The following is a 20,473-nucleotide window of genomic DNA, read 5'->3' as shown; positions in this document are numbered from 1 at the left end:
TCAAACACAATGGCTGGAGCTGGCTCTGCTCGGGGTGCAGCTCCCCACCAGCAGTGCCGCGACCTCCCTTCCACCCTGACCTGCTGCTCTAGCAGGATCACAATGCCGCATTGTGCACCTCCACCTCTGCTGCAGCACCTGCAGCGGGTTGCCGGCAGGTGTCCATGGCTCAGCTGCAGAGGATGAAGGTTCACGCACCATCCACGACTCGCCTCGCCACCCCTCAACTCACCCGCGGCATCTCAGAGGGCATCGACGTCCAACTGAGATTCATTCTCGTGTTGGCACGTGGTAATCAAGCGTAAAACTCGGAGAGTGTTGTATGTTGACGTTTTGTTGGCCTTGGAGAAGACAACACTGATTTGGGCAGCGTTCAAGCCCTGGATACCTTCTGTGCCAACACGGTCCTGAAGGTGAGAAGTGATGGGAACGTAAGGTTATCTACAGCCTCAACAGCAGCTGAGCCGTGGTAGAACCGAGCAGAGAGCTTGGAAGCCCCAGCAGGAGCCTGACCTGCACCTGTTCCTCTACACAAATGCTCCTCATCGAAACACCCCGACCCATGGATGCCCCAAAGCAACAAAAATAAGTAAATAGATAAATAGATCTATCAGGAGGCACCGGGTCTCCAAAAGGGGCAACTCCCCTTGCAGGAAAGCTGAAATCCAGAGTTGTCCTGGCCAAAGAGAGAAGCTTCAGATCCCTGCCTTTCATCTGTGCTTACACATGCGGTGGGGTTTGAGGTAGGAGCAGAGCATTGGCTTTTCATCCATGGTTGAAGGTGTCACACGCTCAGTTATGACATCTCCAGGGACCAGACCAAGGCGTGGGACCGGCACAGCTCAGACCTGGAAGCCTTTCTCTGGGGATTTGGCTTCAAAAGTCCTTCTTTCTTGGGATGAGGACGTCAGTGGCAAAGGGAACCAGACCAGCGTGAGCTGGTAGAAAAGCAAAAGAGTTCAGTGAGGCTTCCAAGGGCTGCAGATGATGTTCCTTGTCCTGAAAACAAGGTTCCTCTGTTGCAGCTGGGGGTAGAAAATGCAAATCTCAGGGGCTTTTTTTCCTACCAGAAGTGGATCTGGACAAGAAATACTTTTTGTGCCTGTTCCCTGGGCAGCTACCTGTGATTTCCATGCTGCTTTGATGACCCCTGGAGGGACAAGCAGTAAAAAGTCCTCGGTTTTTAATCCTTTCCTCACCTAGAAGAGTTGGGGAGAGGACACAGGCGCTGCTGGTTTTGTAGGGGACAGCAAAACATTTCTTCCTAAGATCTCATCTCAATCTCCCCTCTTTCAGCTCAAAATCATTCCCCTTGTCCCATCCCTGCCCTCCCTGATCCAGAGCCCCTCCCCAGCTTTCCTGGGGCCCCTTTCAGTACTGGAAGCTGCTCTAAGGTCTCCTCGCAGCCTTCTCTTCTCCAGGCTGAACAACCCCAACTCTCTAGATCTCACTCTGCTTGGGTTGGTTCTTTTCTCCCGCCAGGTGAGGCATCAACATTTATCTGGGTGCCCTGTCATGGTTTCCATAAACAGGAGGTGGCATCAGACCACAAGGTCCCCACCCTGTTTGCCTGCTGATTTGTTTCAGAAGGCATTTGCTCTGTAAACGCCTGCCCTACCTGGTTTCCCTTGGTCAACACGGCTTTTCTAGCCAGGCTTCCCCTGAAAACCATTTCCACTATTTAGTTACAGGCACCAGGTGGTGGCTGAGAAAGAGCCAGGGCTGGACCCAGTGCTCCCCAACTCCTGCAGGTCAGATGCAACTGCCCCGCACTCCTGCTGGCCACAGAGAGTCCTAAAAGATTTCTTTGGCTCTCTCCAGGTCAAACACAGCTTCCTGAGCTCCAGCAGCCTCCTTTCCCACTCTGCTCAGTACTAGCGAGGCCACATCTGCAGCGCTGGGTCCAGCACTGGGGTCAACGCTACAAGAGGAGCACTTACCGTTCCAGTGCAAGGCACAAAGGTGAAGAAGGCTCTGAAGCACAGAATCGTAGAATCATTTGGGTTGGAAAAGCCCTCTCAGCTCATCCAGTACAACCATCAGCCCAACCCCGTTGTGCCTGCTGAACCACGGCCCCAAGTGCCACCTCTACACGTTTTTTGAACCCTTCCAGGGATGGAGACTCCAGCACTGCCCTGGATAGTCTCTGTTACTTGGCCCTCTTTTAGCAGGGAGCAGAGCCCAGCGCCCACCTCACCACAACCTCTTGTCTGGGAGCTGCAGTGAGGTTGCCCCTCAGCCTCCTCTTCTCCAAGCTAAACAGCCCCAGCTCCCTCAGCTGGTCCCAGAAACCTTGGGCTCCAGACCCTTTCCCATCTCCAGTCCCCTCCTCTGGACACACTCCAGCAGCTGCAGCTTGTCCCAGAGGTGACCAGGCAAAGCCTGTGCCTGACCAGGCAGGTGTTCTCCTGGGCATGAAGGCTGAAGACCAGGTGGATGTGCTCCTGTTTAGGTGGGAAGCGTGTCATTGCTTCTGGCTGTACATTTTTCAGCTTGCATAGGGACTTTGGCCCTAACCATACACTTATTTGTTCTTTAATCTTGATTGTCTTATCAGAAGCCTTTGAACAACCAAATACATCTCCACTTACCTTGAGAACAGGCTCTGTTGTTCCTTTTTGGTTGATTTTGTTTCCTTGTCAGAGACCTCCAAGAGATTAGAGTGAACCCTCACCAACCTGGGCTTTGTCTGGAAGGCTCCGAAAGCTGCAGCGCTGGCAGCACCTGAGCACTGAGAGACCTGTATATGGTAGGGTGGCTGGGAGGTTCCACCACAAGTGGTGGAGTCTCCATCCCCAGAGGCGTTCAAAAAACATGTGGAGTTGGCACTCTGGGACACGTTTTAGTAGACGTGGTGGGGTTGGGCTGGTTGAGCTTAGAGGTCTTTTCCAGCCTTAATGATTTGAAGATCCCCATGCTGATGAGGATCCCGTGCAGCCTTGGCTTGTCAACACCACTCCTCTACTTGGCTCTCGCTGCACTTTGCTCCTGACTTCTCAGCTGGATGGTTTCTTCCACTGGTGCTGAACATCCCTTCGGAGGGAGGTGGTCCCAGCAGGGACATCACCACGGAGTGGGCTGTCTTCGGTGTCCCAGGAAAGCTGTTGAAGTGAATAGGAACGAATTAAATCAGGACACCTCCCTCGCTCCACAACGTGTGGAATTCACTAAATATCAGTTGAGGTTGGCGCTAATGGACCAGCAGCTGCCCAGCAGCGGAAGGAGCAGCCTGGACTGTGATAGATTTCAGAATGACTCGGAAAGCAAACTTGCACGTTGCTGATAACACGGGGCACTGGAATCCCCAGAAAGTCATCGAGAAATTATTGTGGCTCGTTTTATGAATACTTCTCTCTGGAAGCTGGTCTGAAAAGCAAACAGAAAAGGTGCACAAAGAGCTTGCTGGAGGTGACAGTTCTGCCTCTCTGAAGCTTCCATCCATGATGCAATTTCATAGAATCACTGGGTTGGAAAAGACCTTTGAGATCATCAGGTTCAACCATACCTGTTCACTACTAAACCATATTTTGCAGGAAGGGTTGCAGATGTAGGAAATCAAGCTGTCCCAGATCCAGATTTCCTCACTGTGTCTAGGGCTGAGTCGCTGCTGGGGAGACACACACGAACCTCTGATTGTTCTGCCCGTCTGAGATCCAGCAAGCTCCAGGCTGCCAGGGTACAAATAACATGGTCAAACTGACCACGTGGAGGCAGAAGATGACGGAGATCAGTCCCAGCTTAAGCAAAGGCTGCATCCAGAGCCATGGGAGCAGCAGGGAGGGAGGGGATCCTGCCCCTCTGCTCTGTCTGTGAGACCCACCTGGAGCCCTGGGTCCAGCTCTGGAGTCCTCAGCACAGAAAGGAGATGGAGCTGTTGGAGCAAGTGTGGAGGAGGCCACGGAGATGATCCGAGGGCTGGAGAACCTCCTGTACAAGGGCAGGCTGGGAGGGTTGGGGTTGTTCAGCCTGGAGAAGAAAAGCCTCAGGAGAGACCTTAGAGCAGCTTCCAGCACTGAAAGGGGCTCCACGAAAGCTGGGGAGGGGCTCTGGATCAGGGAGGGCAGGGATGGGATGAGGGGGAACAGTTTTGAGCTGAAAGAGGGAAGATGGAGATGAGATCTTAGGAAGAAATGTTTTCCTGTGAGGGTGGGGAGGCCCTGGCCCAGGTTGCCCAGAGCAGGGGTGGCTGCCCCATCCCTGGAGGGGTTCAAGGCCAGGTTGGATGGGGCTTGGAGCCCCTGATCCAGTGGGAGGTGTCCCTGCTCATGGCAGGGGGTGGAACTGGATGAGCTTTGAGGTCCCTTCCAACCAACACCATTCTGTGATTCTACAATTCTATGAAAGAAGGTCCCAAACTGGACCTCCCATGAGGTCTCCAAGGAGAGATAGACTTGTCCTTATGGAAACAAGAGAGCTGTGGATCACAAGTGGTGATCCAGCAAGGAAAAGCAAAGAAAGAGGTGCAGCATCAACCCAGTCTGGGCACCTTCACGCTGATGAGCCTCTGGATGCTCTCAGGCAATGGAGCTCCATGCCTTGCAGCAACAGGATATTTCCCAAGGTCCTGCCTGGGGGATGCTCACAGACCCCTCAGCCACCTACCCCGCATCTCTGTGGCCCCCCAAGCAGGCTCATTCATCTCAGGTTGCACGGAGCACGGTTGCGCAGAGGGAGGGAGAGAAGCACCAACTCTCAGGCTCGGCAGCAGACAGGGGGTTGATCCCTGCAAACGGTGAGCTAGCCCGTGGTTCTCAGCCAGCCCTGGACTCCCAGATAAGCAGCCAGCCTCAGCAGATAGCTGGAGTGCAGGATGGGTGGAGAACACAACAGCCCCACAGTAAACTTGTGGTTTTGATGAGGTGTACAGGGAGAGGCGGCACCTGCCCGCGCCAGGGTGAGGGGAGCAGCTGCCTCCCTGCCCGCGCTGGGGTGGGTGCGCAGGAACCTGAGCCCTTTTGTCCCTCCAGAAATCTAAAGTCTGGGCTGGAAGTGACTGATCTGCCTGGCACGCATTTCCTAAGCCCCACGGGCACAGGGTGAAAGGAAAGCAGGAATGGCCAAGGTTCTCTCCACCAGCACCAGAAGGCACAGGGGGAGCCTGGTCCTGCAGAGTGGGTGCTGCACAGCGCGAGCGTTGGTCCTCATGACGTGTGACAGCCTTGTATCCTCCAACTCCACCACCGTCCCAGGTGTCTGGTGCCCAAATACGAGGAGCACGTGGTCCCACTAGCTGGACTTGGGACCCCTGGTCACAAAAAGCCACCTCTGGGTCTTGCTGATGTTGCGCGGGATGCTGGGATGAGCCTTGATGGGGGAGGATGTGGAGGGAAAGCTGTTGAAAAGCAAAGAAACCCTGGTCAAAGGACCAGTTGTGGACCTTCATCATGGAGGACAGACTCCCAGTCCTCCTCTGAGTTGTCTTAGGTAGTCCACCACCCAGCAAGAAGCAGACCCAGTGACTATTTTTTACCGGTACTGGAAAACAGGGCTTCCAGCAGGGCTGTCTTGTTGCTGGTCACCCTGGTAGAGCACAGACCCAACACAGGGGCTTGAGGACTTCACGGCTTTGGGGGAACATGGGAGGCCAGTCTGAAGACGGCAAAAGCAAGACATCAGCTTGTTAAGCCTGGAGCAGCGAGCAGGGGGAAGGGAAGCAAAGGAGGGGGTGAAGATTGCTGTGACCCCAGCCCAGAGTAGATGGAAACAGGCTGCCCTGGAGAGGATTCGCTCCATGCCATGCAGGGGTGACTCAGAAGCAAAGACCTAAAACCTGCACACAGAATCACAGAATGGTTTGGGTTGGAAGGGACCTCAAAGCCCACCCAGTTCCAACCCCCCCACAACTGGACCAGGTTGCTTATATAGGGATTATCAAGAGCTAAAGACTCACGATCAAACCATCTCTGTCCTCAACTTGGTCAAGAAGTACAAGCAAGACACAAGAAAGGAAAGGAAGGCAAAGCCACAAAGAGCAGAGCAGGAGGACACAATGAGTCAAAGCAGAACATCAAGAGCCATGGGTGAATTATGGCCTCAAGCTCCACCAGGGGAGGTTCAGGCTGAACATCAGGAAAAAATTTTTCACGGAAAGGGTGATTGGTCACTGGCAGAGGCTGCCCAGGGAGGGGGTTGAGTCCCCTTCCCTGGAGGGGTTTAAGGGACGGGTGGACGAGGTGCTGAGGGACATGGGTTAGTGATTGATGGGAATGGTTGGACTCAATGATCTGATGGGTCTCTTCCAACCTGGTGATTCTGTGATTCTATGAACCCAAGGAGTGAGGCAGGAACGCAAACACGGGTGGCACGGCCAGTGTCCCTCAGTGCCCGGACAGCGGGCTCACTGCTGGACGTGACGTGGTTTGCGGAAGGCAGCCAGCAGCCCTGGAGGCCGTGGCCATCTGCCCGTGCCCCTCAGCGGCGCGGAGGCCGGTCACTCCCTGGGGCAGGCGCTGGTGAGCAGGGCACCGGTGGGAAGGTCCATCACGGGCTCCACGTCCCAGCCAGCACCCCCGGGGAGGGGCCACCGGCCCTAGGCACACATGCCAGGCTCCGCGTGTTTGCTTTCCATTCTCCAAGTCTGGCGATAACCACCCGCTCCTCGGCCAAGGCTCCGGCTCACCATGCTAAAATTCAGAAGGTATTTGATCACGTAAGTGGATTGATTGATTTATTTCATTTCTTACAGTGAGGGTGGGGAGGCCCTGGCCCAGGTTGCCCAGAGCAGGGGTGGCTGCCCCATCCCTGGAGGGCTTCAAGGCCAGGTTGGATGGGGCTTGGAGCCCCTGATCCAGTGGGAGGTGTCCCTGCCCAGGGCAGGGGTGGAACTGGATGGGCTTTGAGGTCCCTTCCAACCCAACCCATGCCATGATTCTATGATTCTTCGCTCACTTCTCAATAAATGAGAGAACGGGGACAGGGTCCATCAGGACACTCAGGAGAAGGTGAGAGAGCCCAGCGAGGATGGCAGCCTCCCTGCTCCAGGAGAGCAGACACCAGGGGCTCGCAGGCTGCACTCCCAGCCAAGCAGGAGCCCACAGCAGAGCATTGAACCAGATTCTCAGCACAAATCATCTCCTGTTAGACAACGATGGGTTCCCTGGGTAGAAACCAGCAGAAATGAATCACAAACTAATCCTTTTTTTCCTGGAAGCTTTGACTCCTCAATGCTCTGCTTAACATTACGACCACACTCAAGTTCCACCATAGTTTGCAGCGAGCCCGACAAACAGGAGAAACACCATGGCCATGTTTTGTGTCCTGAATGTCCCCACACACAACCCAACCCCCCTAGCTTAGTGCTGATGACTTGAAGAAGTCACTTCGCCATTGTAGACTTGATTAAAACGATTATAAGAGCCAGGTCACGAGTGGAGAGGCACAGCCGGTGGTGGCATCACATCTGCAGCCACAGCTGGACTGATGGCTATCAGCACCCCTGGCAGGCATCGAGAGAAGGGCAGAGCATGAAAAATGAAGTTTTATTGTCTTTGTTTATCAAGATAGCATCCCCATATTCCTAGGTCAGGGAAAACGCAAGCAGCGGCTTCTCCTGCTGCTGCAGCAGGAGCTCAGCCCGGGCCAGGAGGGCTTCTCTGAGCAGCCAAGGGACTTCACGGTTATCACTGTTTACCTTTCAGGACGATATTTGTGTCCCAGCTGGAAATTTCCACTAGGCTACACTGCTTGAGCACCGCCTCTGAGGTTCATTGGTTATCGCTGCCTCCGCACCTCTTCCACCTACGAAACCATAACGTTCCTCAAGGAAGTGATAACAAAACCATCAGTCAGAGAATCCTGAGATGGTTTGGGTTGGAAGGGACCTCAAAGCCCATCCAGTCCCACCCCTGCCCTGGGCAGGGACACCTCCCACTGATCAGGGGCTCCAAGCCCCATCCAACCTGGCCTTGAACCCCTCCAGGGATGGGGCAGCCACCCCTGCTCTGGGCAACCTGGGCCAGGGCCTCCCCACCCTCACAGCAAAACATTTCTCCCTAAGACCTCATCTCAATCTCCCCTCTTGCAGCTGAAAACTTCCCCTTTGTCCTATAATCAAGAGCATCCCTGATCCAGAGCCCCTCCCCAGCTTTCCTGGAGCCCCTTTCCACACTAGAAGCTGCTCTAAGGTCTCCCCGCAGCCTTCTCTTCTCCAGGCTGAACAATCCCAACTCTCTCAGCCTGTCCCCATACAGGAGGTGCTCCAGCCCTCGGATCATCTCCAGGGCCTCTTCTGGACTCATTCTAACAGCTCCACGTCGTTCCTGTGCTGAAAGCCTCTTCCCCTCTGCCTCACACAAATATTTCTTCTCCCTTCTAATGGTCTGAAATATCTGCTTCCTTGCAGGAAGTTGATGGCAATATACAGGTGCCAGCCAGGTCGGATCTGGGTCTTCTTCAGCCTCCTCGTTCTCCTTTTAGTCACGCTTCAAGCTGTGGAGAAGCTGCAGCCCCCTAGGTAGGTCCCAAGCAGGATTGCAAACCTGAACCTTGTCCTTCAGCATGTTGCTGACCTTTGAGAACCGATCAAAGATGTTCTCCCGAGAAACCCCCTACAATGTCTTCTTTAGACAGAGAGGAAAATCCAGCAGGAGAGGAGCCCTCTGGGCCTTTCACATCCAACACCTACACCCTGGCCAGATCTGAGCCCGCTTTGGGTCCAGACCAGCCTGCTTTGGGCTTTGTCCTGGCTGGCATCAAAACTCAACAGCCCCTGAACATCCTCCCAGTTCTCCCAGTCTGGGGTCACCTACAGACTTTCCTCCAGCTTCTCCAGACCTCCTGCTTGTCTCTCTCCTTGCCTTTTCTTGCTCTGCCTTTTCCCACCAGCCCACGGTTCACAGGGGGACAGAGGCTTTAGCACATCACGTCGCTGGTCCATCCTTCTCTTCTCACGCCCACGCCAACCTCCCAGGGCAGGGGTCCGAGTCCTACACCCGCCAGCAATGCCACCCACCCCAAGAAAGACGGGGCAACGCGCTTTGGGGCAGAGGGGGGCTGTTGAGTTGTAGAGGAACCATCCTCTTTGCACGCCCCTTCCACCCTCTACCCATTTCCAGCTGCACCTCATGTCCTCCCTGTTGCAGAACCTGCCGGTGTGAGCTGGAGCGTGGCCTGCAGCAGACCACGGGCCACGGCCACAAGACGCTCCAGCCCCCCGACCTGCTGTGGGAGGACCATCCCCTGCCCTGGCAGAGGAAAGCCATGCTGGACCCTGCTTCCACAGAGAGCGCGCGGGACATTTTTCAGATGCAACCGTTCTCCAGCCGAGAGACTCCACCAGAAAGAAGCCCAGACAGCCAAGAGGAGCACTGGCCGTGGGAGCCTGTGGAGAGCAACGAGAAGGTGAAAGCCCGTCCTCCATCCACAAAGCTGAAATCCCATCTTCTTGACCTAAGAACAGCAACCCAAGGGGCTCCTCCTCCAAGTCTTTCTGGGAGAATCTCAGAGGTTTTGGGAGGTGCTGATGCCGTCACCAGCAATTTCATCATCTTTGCAAACAGGATGAGCACAGAGGAGCACGGAGCAACTTCACCACCAGGGACAAGGCAGGTGGTGACACAGAGCCAGGCGCTGCACCAAGACATGGGTACTCCTGACCATCAGTGGGACACCTTGCTTAAACCCTCCTTGCCAAATTCAGCTCAACCTCCACAAGCAGAGGGCTTCTATGAGACAAGCACAGAAAGAGGATTTATCCCAAGTTGGACAGAAGCCTCGAAGGGTGTTGAGGTGACTTTTGGAAAAGACCAGCAGGCCAAATGGACGTCCTCACCAAGGGAGACCTGCAAACCCCAAACTGACATTGTTTTCCTCAAAGTCCACAAGAGCGCCAGCAGCACCGTCATGAACATCCTCTTCCGCTTCGGCGAGGCGCACAACCTCACCTTCGCCTTCCCCATCGGGGGTGGCAACCAGCTCTACTACCCCCACCACTTCTTAGCAAAGTTCGTGCAGGGCTTCTCCCCCGGCAGCCCCCGGCGGTTCAACATCCTCTGCCACCACATGCGATTCCTGCAGCCAGAGGTACCGGCAACGTCGGGATTCCTTGGGAGGGGCGAACCGGGGAGGGAAAGAGGGGCCCTTGGGGACCAAGGTGGGACACCTATAGAGTACATAAACTCTTCAAGGATGAAGCTAAGGGAGACAGAATTGCCCCCAGGTACCTTGTATTTTATGGGCATCTCCTGAGAGCTTCTGTTTGATGAACCATTGTGCTGTGACCTGGAACAAACCAGGGAACAGGGGCTGTAGGAGACAGCAACCATCATCTTGTTCTTGTCTGGTGGTCTCTTGGAGATGTCTTGCTCCCTAGACAGGCTCAGCAGGGACCAGCTGCAAGAGAAGAACACCTTAGAGCAAGTCCAGGGGACACCACGAAGATGATCCAAGGGCTGCAGCACCTCTCATCCAAGGACAGGCTGAGAGAGCTGGGGTTGTTCAGCCTGGAGAAGAGAAGGCTGCAGGGAGACCTTAGAGTGGCTTCCATTTCTAGAAAGGGGCTACAGGACCCACCTCAGCAAGCATTTCTGCTTTCTATCAGAACACAGGATTGCAAGCAGGCAGGTCCCTTCTCTCCATTCCACCTTTAAAACCTCCTTTTCTCTCCCCCGTAGGTGCAGAAAGTGGTGTCCAGCTCAGCTTTCTACTTTTCTATCTTGAGGAACCCTGTGCAGCTCATGGAGTCCTCCTTCATGTACTACAAGGCCACGTCAGCTTTCTCCCGCGCTCGGAGCCTGGAGGAGTTCCTCAGCCATCCCTACCGCTACTACAACCCTGCAAGCGGCGACAGGCACTACGCCAAGAACCTGATGGCATTCGACTTCGGATTCAACCCCGACGCAGAGGCCTCAGCCAAGCGGGTGCAACTCATGCTGAAGGCCATCGAGGCATCTTTTGACTTGCTCCTCATCTCCGAGTACTTTGACGAGTCCATGGTGCTGCTGAAGGAGAAGCTGTGCTGGGACCTGGACAGCGTGGTCTTCTTCCCGCTTAACAGCAGGGACAGAAAGACCAAGGCCACCCTCTCAGCTGCCACGGTGGAGAAGATAAAGGACTGGAACAGGCTGGACTGGGAAATCTACACACACTTCAACAGGACCTTCTGGGAAAGGATCGACCGAGACTTCGGGCGGGAGCGCATGCAGCGGGAGGTGCAGGCGCTGCGGGGGAGGCAGGCAGAGCTAGCGAGGGTCTGCCTGCAAGGGACGGGCAGCGTGGCCCCCCAGGACATCAAGGACTCTTCCCTGCGGCCGCTGCAGCACGGCAGCGCCAAGATTGTGGGCTACAACATCAAGCAGGGCTTGGATGAGGAGACGGAGCGCATGTGCCGGCGGCTGGTGACCCCGGAGCTCCAATACAGCGGCGCTCTCTACAAGAAGCAGTTTGCCCAGACCCACCGCGTGGCTCCGTCGCGGCAGGGCAGCGCCCCGCGGCACAGGCTGGAGGGCACCCAAAACTGAGCCTCCTTCTCCCCTCCAAGCATCCTTCGCCTGCTGCCTCTGCCGAGGACAGCGAGGCGCTCGCCACGGGGGCTCGGGGGCTGCTTCTGCCCCAGGGGGCAAGCGGCTGGGACGCTGCCACCCACGAGAGCCCTCGCCCACCTCCAGCTGCGCAGGACTCCACACGGCGCTCGGTGCCGCGGAGCGTGACGGGCGGCAACGGGAGGTCCCAGGGACTCAGCAAAACCCCCGCCTTGCAGAAGGCGACCTGGGGGTCCCACGGCGGCAGCGAGGGGCAGAACCAGGAGGACCCGAGTCCTCCGCACCGCGGGTCGATAAGACACGGGTCCAGCTGGGACGCGCGTTGCTGCCCTTCACCTGGGGCTCCCACCGGCTGGAGAGCGTGACGGCACGGGGCCAAGCTGTAAATCAGAGCCATGGAGCGTGATTTACAGCTTGGGAACGAGTCTGTCTGTCCGGCTGCAGCTCTCCTCCACTGTGTTTTAATGCCACTGTGCTGGAAAAGCAGCCTCTTAATTAAAAATAACAACATTTCCCATCACTCCTATTAAGCCGCCCTTAATTACATCAGGCTGCGCAGGATGCGACCCCCGCAGCAGCCCAAGACCTCAAACATCTGAAAATGTCCTGGGGGAACAAAAGAAAAAAAGTAAAAAAAAAAAAACCCAGAGCTTTTTGGCTCTGTCAACCTTCTTTCCACCTCCTACACTTCTCCTCGAACCCAAAGCAGAGCCAGCAAATCAGTTTGGATCAACTGAGGCTCCATTTCATGATTTTCAGCACGATTTCTAAACCAAAAGAGGTTCAGAACAGAATTGCCCAGGGGATCTGAGCATCCCAGCCGTGGGAGCCTCAGAGCCTCGGTTTCCACCTGAAGGTGCCCCCTCTTCTGCTGATGGTTTAAGCAGGACAAAAGCCAGATTGTGTTCTCGCTCCCCTTCCTCGGAAGGGATCAGGCAGCGCCGAGCATCCAGCCGGACACAACGTTTCAAGGGTGTTTGCTGCATGGGTTTTGGGGTATTTGTTTGTTCCATAAAGTTTCGTCTCTGAGGCGCATCCACATATCATTGCGTTGGTCCCTTCCCTCGTTTCTCTTTGTTGAGATACGGTGCGGCGTCGCGATCTGCAGACGTCCAGCTCCCCTCTGGTTTCCTGGGCAGCCTCCAGGTCACCCAGCAGGCAATTCCTCATGGGAACAAGGGACACGGGCAGCCCAGGAGCAGCAGAGCCAGCGTCAACCCCAGAAACCCACCAGGAATGTGGGCAGGGAGGAGCAGGGCAACCACCTGTCCAGGTACCAAACCTGCACCTGACACCTTCACTCTTGATTTTAATCAGGTTCCGCTTTTGGCCTCAAGTTGCAGCACCAGGGCAGGTTTAGATTGGGTATTAGGAAGAATTTCTTCACTTAAGGGGTGGTGGAATTCTCCAGGGGTGGATTCTCCATCCCCAGAGGGGTTCAAAAAAACGTGTAGAGGTGGCACTTTGGGCCATGGTGTCTCAGGGAGCGCAGGGACAGGACAAGGGGAAAAGGTTTTAAGATGAAAGAGGGGAGATTGAGATGAGATCTTAGGCAGAAATGTTTTGCTGTGAGGGTGGGGAGGCACCAGCTCAGAGCAGGGGTGGCTGCCCCATCCCTGCAGGGGTTCAAGGCCAGGCTGGATGGGGCTTGGAGCCCCTGATCCAGTGGGAGGTGTCCCTGTCCGTGGCAGGGGTGGGACTGGGTGGGCTTTGAGGTCCCTTCCAACCCAAACCATTCCATGATTCTATTCCCAAGGGAGCTCAGGGATTCTGACCCCCTGCCAGGCCAGCTTGGCCGATTCCTTTGCAGTGTTGTAAGTAAATCTCATCCCGCGACAGGGGCCAAACGGGCAGGACGGGTGCTGGAGGGGATGAGCAGAAAAATCCTCCACGTCACAAAGCCCACTCCCAGGAGAGGGGCTGCAGGGACCTCCTTGGCCCCATCCGTGGCTCAGGCACGAGGCTCGGAGTGGTTCTTCTCCTCTTTCCTCTTCCGACATGGTTCATCACCCTCCACGCGTGCTGCCGCCTTTGCCTTGGGGATCCGGTATTTGCTTTTTTGGCCGTAAAGAAGGTTCTTCTGGAAGAGTCTCGGGATGTTGCCTTGGTACAGCAGGAGGGCAGTGAGCATCCCTGAAATGAGAGCACGGACCCTTTCCATGTGCTGCATGGAGCATCCCCACCCTCCCCACAGCCAAGCAGGGATTTCAGGCCCATGCCACCACCTTCACCATGATCAAAAGGTAGCTCAGCACCACTGACTGCATCTGAAGGACCTTCACTGTGTTACCTTAAAGAGAATTTAACCATCGTGTCCTTATAGCCTCCAAACAGCAGGGCTTGTTTCCATAGAATCATAGAATCACCAGGTTGGAAAAGACCCATCGGATCATCGAGTCCAACCATTCCCATCAAATACTAAAACCCAAAAGGGCCACAAACAACATAGAAATGGGATTTAAAAAATAGGTAGCAAAGGAACGACCTGAGTGACAGGGAAGGGGGACAGAAAAGGACACTTGCCAGTGGCAAGACCCAAGTTGAGCCCTTTGTCAGGAGTGGTTTGTGTGAGGCTCGGTGTTTCTCCCTTGCCACCCCCTGCCCCCAGGTACCTCCCTGGTGGATCTCACCTGCGAGGGGCCCCAGCCAGTAAACCTGGACGTAGTCCCAGAAGCTGCTGCCCAAGCAGTGGAAGGTGGAGGCTGTGGCCAGGGCAGGGTTGAAGAAGGCTCCCGTGAACGGCCCGGCTGCGTGGGGAGAGAAGCAGAGCCGTCAGATTCACCGGCATCCTCTGAAAGACCAACAGAGAGCTGGACCAGAAGACCCACAACCCTTTCTGCCTGCCAGGAGCGTCTCTGTTGCGCAGCTCCAGCAGCTACATAGAATAATAAAACCACACAACAGGTTGTGTTGGAAGGGACCTCAAAGCCCATCCAGTCCCTCCCCTGCCGTGGGCAGGGACACCTCCCACTGGCCCAGGCTGCTCATCGGTTGCATTTCTTGGACTGTGCAACAAGAACACACGGAGAAATCCCACTCGTGTCACCTTGAGCTTTGTGGGAAGCAACCGAGGGGTTGCATTAGGGGACAATTCAAGGATGGTGCTCCCAGTCTTGGGGCAAGCTGTGGATTCTCACGTTCTGACATTTCACGTGCCGCCTGCATCTCCTCAACTGCTGCCTTCATCCCAGAATGAACGTTCCCCAGCGTAAGTAGAAAACGAGCATCTCGGCGATCATTCTCTCTCAAGCCCAGAGGATGGAAAAGGGACTGTCCCACCCCATTAATGAGTTATTTCTCTCAATGACTTCGAGAAAGGCTGCTCACCTGCGTAGGTCAGGAAGGTGACAGTGGCAGCCAGGGCAGGGACGCGGTACCTCAGGGGGCTCTGTCGTGACTTGCAAAGGACAAGGTGGAAAAAGAAAGAGCAGGTGCCTTCCACCAAGGCCGCGTGGCGCAGAGACGTGCGGATCGAGGAGCTGCACTCCGATGCTATCAGATTCTGGATGAGGTGGAAATGCGTCAGCTCCCAGGACCAGTAGAGTCGGGTGAGAGCCCAGCCCAGCCCCGCGCCCGCGCCCTGGGCCAGCAGCTTGGCGGCTGTGGCTACAAGGCTGGACTCACGGAGCAGGAACTCCTGGAGAGAGACGGTGGGGTTGGCGGATGCTCCATCAAAAGAGGCGCCGTGAACCACGAAGAGGAGGAAGAGCAGAGTCAGGACCACATCCAGCCCAAAGCCACCACCCCACGGGCCGATGTCCACCAGCATCCGCAGCTCCAGGCAGCTCGCGCACAACTGGAACGAGCCAGCAAGTTCTCTGGCAAGGCAGCCGTATGCTCCGGGAGACAGAAGCCACTTGGAAAGCCGCCTGAGCACCTGGCACAGCCCGACCACCAGGAAAACAAAAGCAATGGAGACATTCAGGCTGGCCATGGCCAAGGCCGTGCTGCGGGGAGAGCCTGGAAGGAGCAGAGGAAGCTTCTGCAGCTCCTCTTTATAAAGCGGCGTGCAAGCCAACGTGGCGCAGCCCAACAGGCTTGGGAAACGCCGCACGTGCTGCCCTCTCCTCTGCACGGCGATGCCTGCTGCGACGGGAACCCACGGGCTCACCCGCAGCTGGATCAGCCAACGAGTTGTCCCAGCAAGAAGATCTCACTTATCTCCATCTCGGGGGCGCTGAGGCTCCAGCCCCCAGCGTTCGCATCCGAGCGACTGCGGCAGCTCCCCAGATCTGCTCAAGGCTTCCAGAAGGAGCAAAAACCTTTATTTGGTTTCTCTTTGGCACCATAAAACACAACCCACTGCCCTGATCCCAAAGCCTGGGACACAAGGAGACTCCAAAAGTCGGCAACCCATGCAAGGAGTTCCACTTTCTCCAGGGCAGAGACACTGTAAGCCCAGCAGAGTCTGCCTGGCCAGTTTGAAAGATCTCATCTCAATCTCCCCTCTTTCAGCTCAAAACCATCCCCCTCATCCCATCCCTGCCCTCCCTGATCCAGAGCCCCTCCCCAGCTTTCCTGGAGCCCATTTCAGCACTGGAAGCTGCTCTGAGGTCTCCCCGCAGCCTTCTCTTCTCCACATGAACAACCCCAACTCTCTCAGATTCTCCTCATACAGGAGCTGCTCCAGCCCTCAGATCATCTCTGCAGCCTCCTCTGGACTCTCTCCCACAGCTCCATGTCCTCCCTGAGCTCAGGACTCCAGAGCTGGACCCAGGGCTCCAGGTGGGTCTCACAGATGGAGCAGAGGGGACAATCCCCTCCCTCCCTGCTGCTCCCACGGCTCTGGGTGCAGCCCAGGACACGGGTGCTTTCTGGGCTGTGAGCACACCTTGCAAGTTCATTACCATCCTCACAGCTTTGCAAAACTGTTTAAAACTTCAGATACTCCCACCAAAACCCACATTTCTGTGGCTCAAACTTCAGTGTCTTTTCTAAACCAGATTTGCTTTCAGGGCTTTCAAGGACAGCTGAAAATGCTGATATTTTAAATGAGGATTTTTTAGCCGTGGGATAGGAACCAGCTGGCACCTCCACAGTTCAGTAAAATAAACAGACTCCAAAGCCACAGAAGGGTGACAAAAGCAGAGCAGAACCAGCCTGCCTCCCCCCATGCTGTTCTCACCCACAAAGAACACAGCTCTAAGGTTATTTAAGGAGAGTTTTACTGGGCAGAGGGTGGATAAGACCTTTCCAAGAGCAGCCACCTGATCCCAGCAGCAGCAGAAAACCAGCAGCAGGCTTCCTCCCACAGGCAGCCAGCAGGGAAGGGCTGGAGGAGAGCCACGAGGTGATTGCGCTTCGTGGAAAGACCCAAATCCTTCGAGCAAGCATTCGCTGGGAAGGGAAAAACAATGATAGATCATCATCCTATCACTTATTACTTGGGAGAAGAGCCCAGCACCCACCACAGCAACCTCTGGGAGCTGCACAGGGCGATGAGGTCTCCCTCAGCCTCCTCTTCTCCAGGTTAAACACCCCCAGGTCCCTCAGCTGCCTCTCAGAACCTTGTTCTCCAGCCCCTTCCCCAGCTCCGTTCCCTTCTCTGGATGCGCTCCAGCCCCTCAATGTCCTTCTTGGAGTGAGGGGCCCAAAACTGAACCCAGGATTCGAGGTGCAGCCTCCCCAGCACCAAGCCCAGGGGCACAATCCATTCCCTGCTCCTTCTGGCCACCCCAGGGCTGATCCAAGCCAGGATGCTGCTGGCCTTCTTGGCCACCTGGGCCACTGCTGGCTCACGTTCAGCCGCTGTCAACCAGCATCCCCAGGGCCTTTTCCATGGGGCAGTTTTCCAGCCGCTCGTCCCCAGCTGCACTGGCTGCCAGGCAGGAATGGGAAAAAGCATCTAAAGCATCTAAAGCCAGAGCTACTAAAACAAACGAAGAGACAGTGCTTTGTGCAAAACAAGCTCACCCCTGGTTGAAAAGCCTTCTGCAGACAGGTGGTTTCTTCATTTCCCTTTGCCAGTGGTAGGAGCAAAGCTCGTACAACAGGCAAGAAGAAACGATTTCCCAGTAACACGCAGGAACCACATGACACGGTGAGTCCTTGACACTCACAACCGAGACAGAAACACCATCTGGATTTCAACAGCACCAATCTCAACCCCAGAGTAAACTCCCCCCATGTCCTCTGCAGCGGGGCTGTAGGCTCAACAAAACACACAAGCGACTCTCCGTAGCCGAGAACCGGCACCACCAGCCTCATCCCAAGTCCTAGGCGAGCTGCTGACACCCAGTGTCCTCACCCTGTTTGGCTCTGCTGCTCAAATACTCGGAGCCAGGAGCAGCATCTTCAAGCAGGATCTCATTTCCCCACACCTCCTGCACCGTATCGCTCACCTGCAGGGTTCTGGATTGTATTCCTGGTGCCTTGAAGGGGTCTTGCTTGGAATAGTGATGGGAACATCATCGTATTCCACAACTGCAGTTTGCTGGCCCACCAGCCCCACCCTGGTGGCTACCAAGAGGGGCAGCAAAGGGATGGTGGGAGGTGTGACCGTGACCGACCAGGCTGGTCCCTGCTTTGCTCCCTTTGCAGAAGCAGATCTCTCTTCCACAGGGTGTGAGAAAGCTGTTTCCGAATGGTAGCTCCTCCCGACGGAGGATCCGGTGCGAGGATGATGTTGAGGAATCAAATCTTAAAACAAATAGCACGGGCTAGCATAGCATAAAATGATATCCATCACAATTAAAGCATCCATAAGAAGCTTAATTACTAACTCCATTCTGTTAATCTCATTAAGACACCTAAACACGTCCCCTTTGCAGCCACTCTTGTCCTGGAAGGAGACACTCAGGACAGGGAAGGGGGGAAACAAAGCCAAAGGTGTTTTAAAAGTTTATTTCTAGCCCTGAAAGAACAGTTATTAAACAAAGTCAACAAATACAGTAGTTAATATTGCAGTAACAATTAAATAACATAATGGGATTAAATTACACGAAAGGCAACATTAAAATCTGAAGACAGTTAAAAAAAAAAATTAAAAAGAAAGCTTGCACCGACTTCCATTTCCACTGAACAGAGGGAAAACCGGACCAGAGACATTTATTTACCCAACTCGAGCTGGAGAGACCCTCGGCCACCTGCTGGCTCCCTCCCGGCTGCGCCAGTCGCACTTGTTTGCACCCCAGAGCTGGGGGAAGCCCGCGATCCGCATCCTCAACATCTAGGGAGGCTCAAAGTGCACATTCCCAGCACCACGGCTGCTAGAAGGGACAGTCTGGTTCATTCTACACTAAAAAGAAGCCCAGGAGTCGCACGTTCCCTGCACACCAGCAGCTCAGAAGCTGTCTGGTTCCATCCATCCACCCAACCACACGCATCGCAGCCCAACTCGGGGTCTGCGCTGGCACCCAAGAGAGCCCGAGACACCGTGGACAGCCCTGCCGAACACAATCCTTCCCTCATCACCCTCTGCTCAAACTCTTGCTGCTCTCCAGCCGCCCCGGGGATCCAGCAGAGCCCTGCAGCAAGGCTGAGGGACACGGAGCTGCTCCCATCGGGGTGAAAAAACACACCTTGTGGTTTGAATCCTGCTGACATCCTTAGAAAAGCGACGCCCAACCCGCTAAGACCAGCACAGCAACCTCCTGGTGGCTCTCCCGCCAGCTCCGGCCCCGATTCCCGGCAGCAGGAGGCAGAAACCTCAGTGCCCAACGCCAAAGGTGCCGTGTGGGCAAGGGGAGATGGGGACGCTTTGATATCAGAGTGAAACACCTTTCCAGGTCACACAGCAAGCGCTGAGATGCGTCGTGGTCACTTCTGGATTGGGCCAGGACGGCTGCGAGTTTGGAAATCATCTAAGTAGGCTTAATTGGGCAAATCTTGTAATACGTGTTTTAAACAATTCTCACCAATAAAAGGAACCAATAAGTTAAAATTACTCGTGATTTCATGGTTTTCTATTAAAAAAATTCCTAAATTTAGCGCAAGTTTTCTTCCTGTCTAGATTGTGCCATCCAAAAAAAAATAAAAAAAAAAGACAAATACAAGAAAAGAACAAACAAAAAGCTCCCAGTTTAACTCTGGCACAAGGAGCTTCACAAAGTCCATTGCCAGCAACAGACAAAGAGGGAATCACCGGGGTTGTTCTCTCAGCCAAACCTTCTCGCTTCCTCACCTGTCGCAAGCCAGTGCCCTCAAGCCAAGGCATCGCCACTGCTGTTTCCAGGCTCCATGGGAAATGCACCCGGACTTCCTTGCATGGAATGAGACAGCTAGAACACAAACCTCTACTCTTACGCTTGTAGCCAGAGGGGTTTATCCCCGGGATGGAGCAGTTAAGATAATTCACCCGATCCAAGTTCTGACAGCCAGGCAAGAGCAGAACGCGGTCTGCCCGGCCCGAGGCATCTCACCAGCCCCACAGCAGCTCCCGGAGGCTGATGAGTCGCAGCCAACGCTGTGATTCCCTGGCTCCGCTTCCCCTCCACCACCAAGACAAAGCCTCCGCTCCTCTGGCCGGCTGCTTGCCGCTGGAAGTTGGTTTTGTCATCCTTTAGCTACCATCGCTAGCTCAATCGCTCTAAAAATGCTGAAATTACCTGAAAATGACTTTATCTGCTGCCAGCGATGTCTGTAAAAGTGCGCAAAACCTTTTTATTCCGGGTCCTCCGTCCCCCATCCAGCCACAGCCCTATCCGTCCCAGGTCCTGCCCCGCTGGGAACGCAACACAACCCTGCGAAAGCGATGGTTGCTCTTCCGCACAACCGTTTGGCACAAGGTAACTACGGTTGGCTCCTCGTTAGCCAATTTGGGAAGTTGAAATGCATAGACGGCAGCGCGAGAAGCAGCCGGGGCACCGCGCGCGGCCCCGGTAACACCCCAAGAACTCGATTGCTCAAGTTGCTCGCTGTCCTTCCGAGGGAGGCACTTGTTCTCACATTGAGCGTTTGACTTGAGCCATTCCAGCCGGTTCAACGTCTTTAGAGAGAAAGGATCAGCGTGACGCGTCGCATCTCCTCAGCCTCAAACGAGCCGGTCACCTACAGCG

General features: G+C 55.1%; 2 protein-coding genes across 2 annotated transcripts; one reads left to right on the top strand and one right to left on the bottom strand.

Moving 5' to 3' along the window:
- The first annotated feature begins 164 nt into the window (after positions 1-164).
- LOC138724749 (uncharacterized) lies at positions 165-11,456 on the top strand. Its single transcript, XM_069864965.1, has 6 exons — positions 165-291; positions 349-413; positions 6,369-6,475; positions 8,342-8,452; positions 9,081-10,020; positions 10,611-11,456. Exons 1-6 carry the CDS (start codon positions 165-167, stop codon positions 11,454-11,456), a joined length of 2,196 nt encoding a protein of 731 aa, XP_069721066.1.
- A 1,731-nt stretch (positions 11,457-13,187) lies between these two features.
- Positions 13,188-15,426, bottom strand: LOC138724905 (aquaporin-12-like). Its single transcript, XM_069865300.1, has 3 exons — positions 14,805-15,426; positions 14,108-14,224; positions 13,188-13,610 (listed from the first exon to the last, which is right to left on the bottom strand). The coding sequence occupies exons 1-3, from the start codon at positions 15,409-15,411 to the stop codon at positions 13,429-13,431; spliced, it is 906 nt and encodes a 301-aa protein (XP_069721401.1). The 5' UTR covers positions 15,412-15,426; the 3' UTR covers positions 13,188-13,428.
- Between the last annotated feature and the right edge of the window lie 5,047 nt (positions 15,427-20,473).

Source organism: Phaenicophaeus curvirostris, chromosome 10 (assembly GCF_032191515.1).
Source record: "Phaenicophaeus curvirostris isolate KB17595 chromosome 10, BPBGC_Pcur_1.0, whole genome shotgun sequence".
In the NCBI taxonomy this organism is placed as follows: domain Eukaryota; kingdom Metazoa; phylum Chordata; class Aves; order Cuculiformes; family Cuculidae; genus Phaenicophaeus; species Phaenicophaeus curvirostris.
The sequence above is the reverse complement of the archived record's forward strand: the minus strand, read 5'-3'. Positions and strand labels throughout refer to the sequence as shown.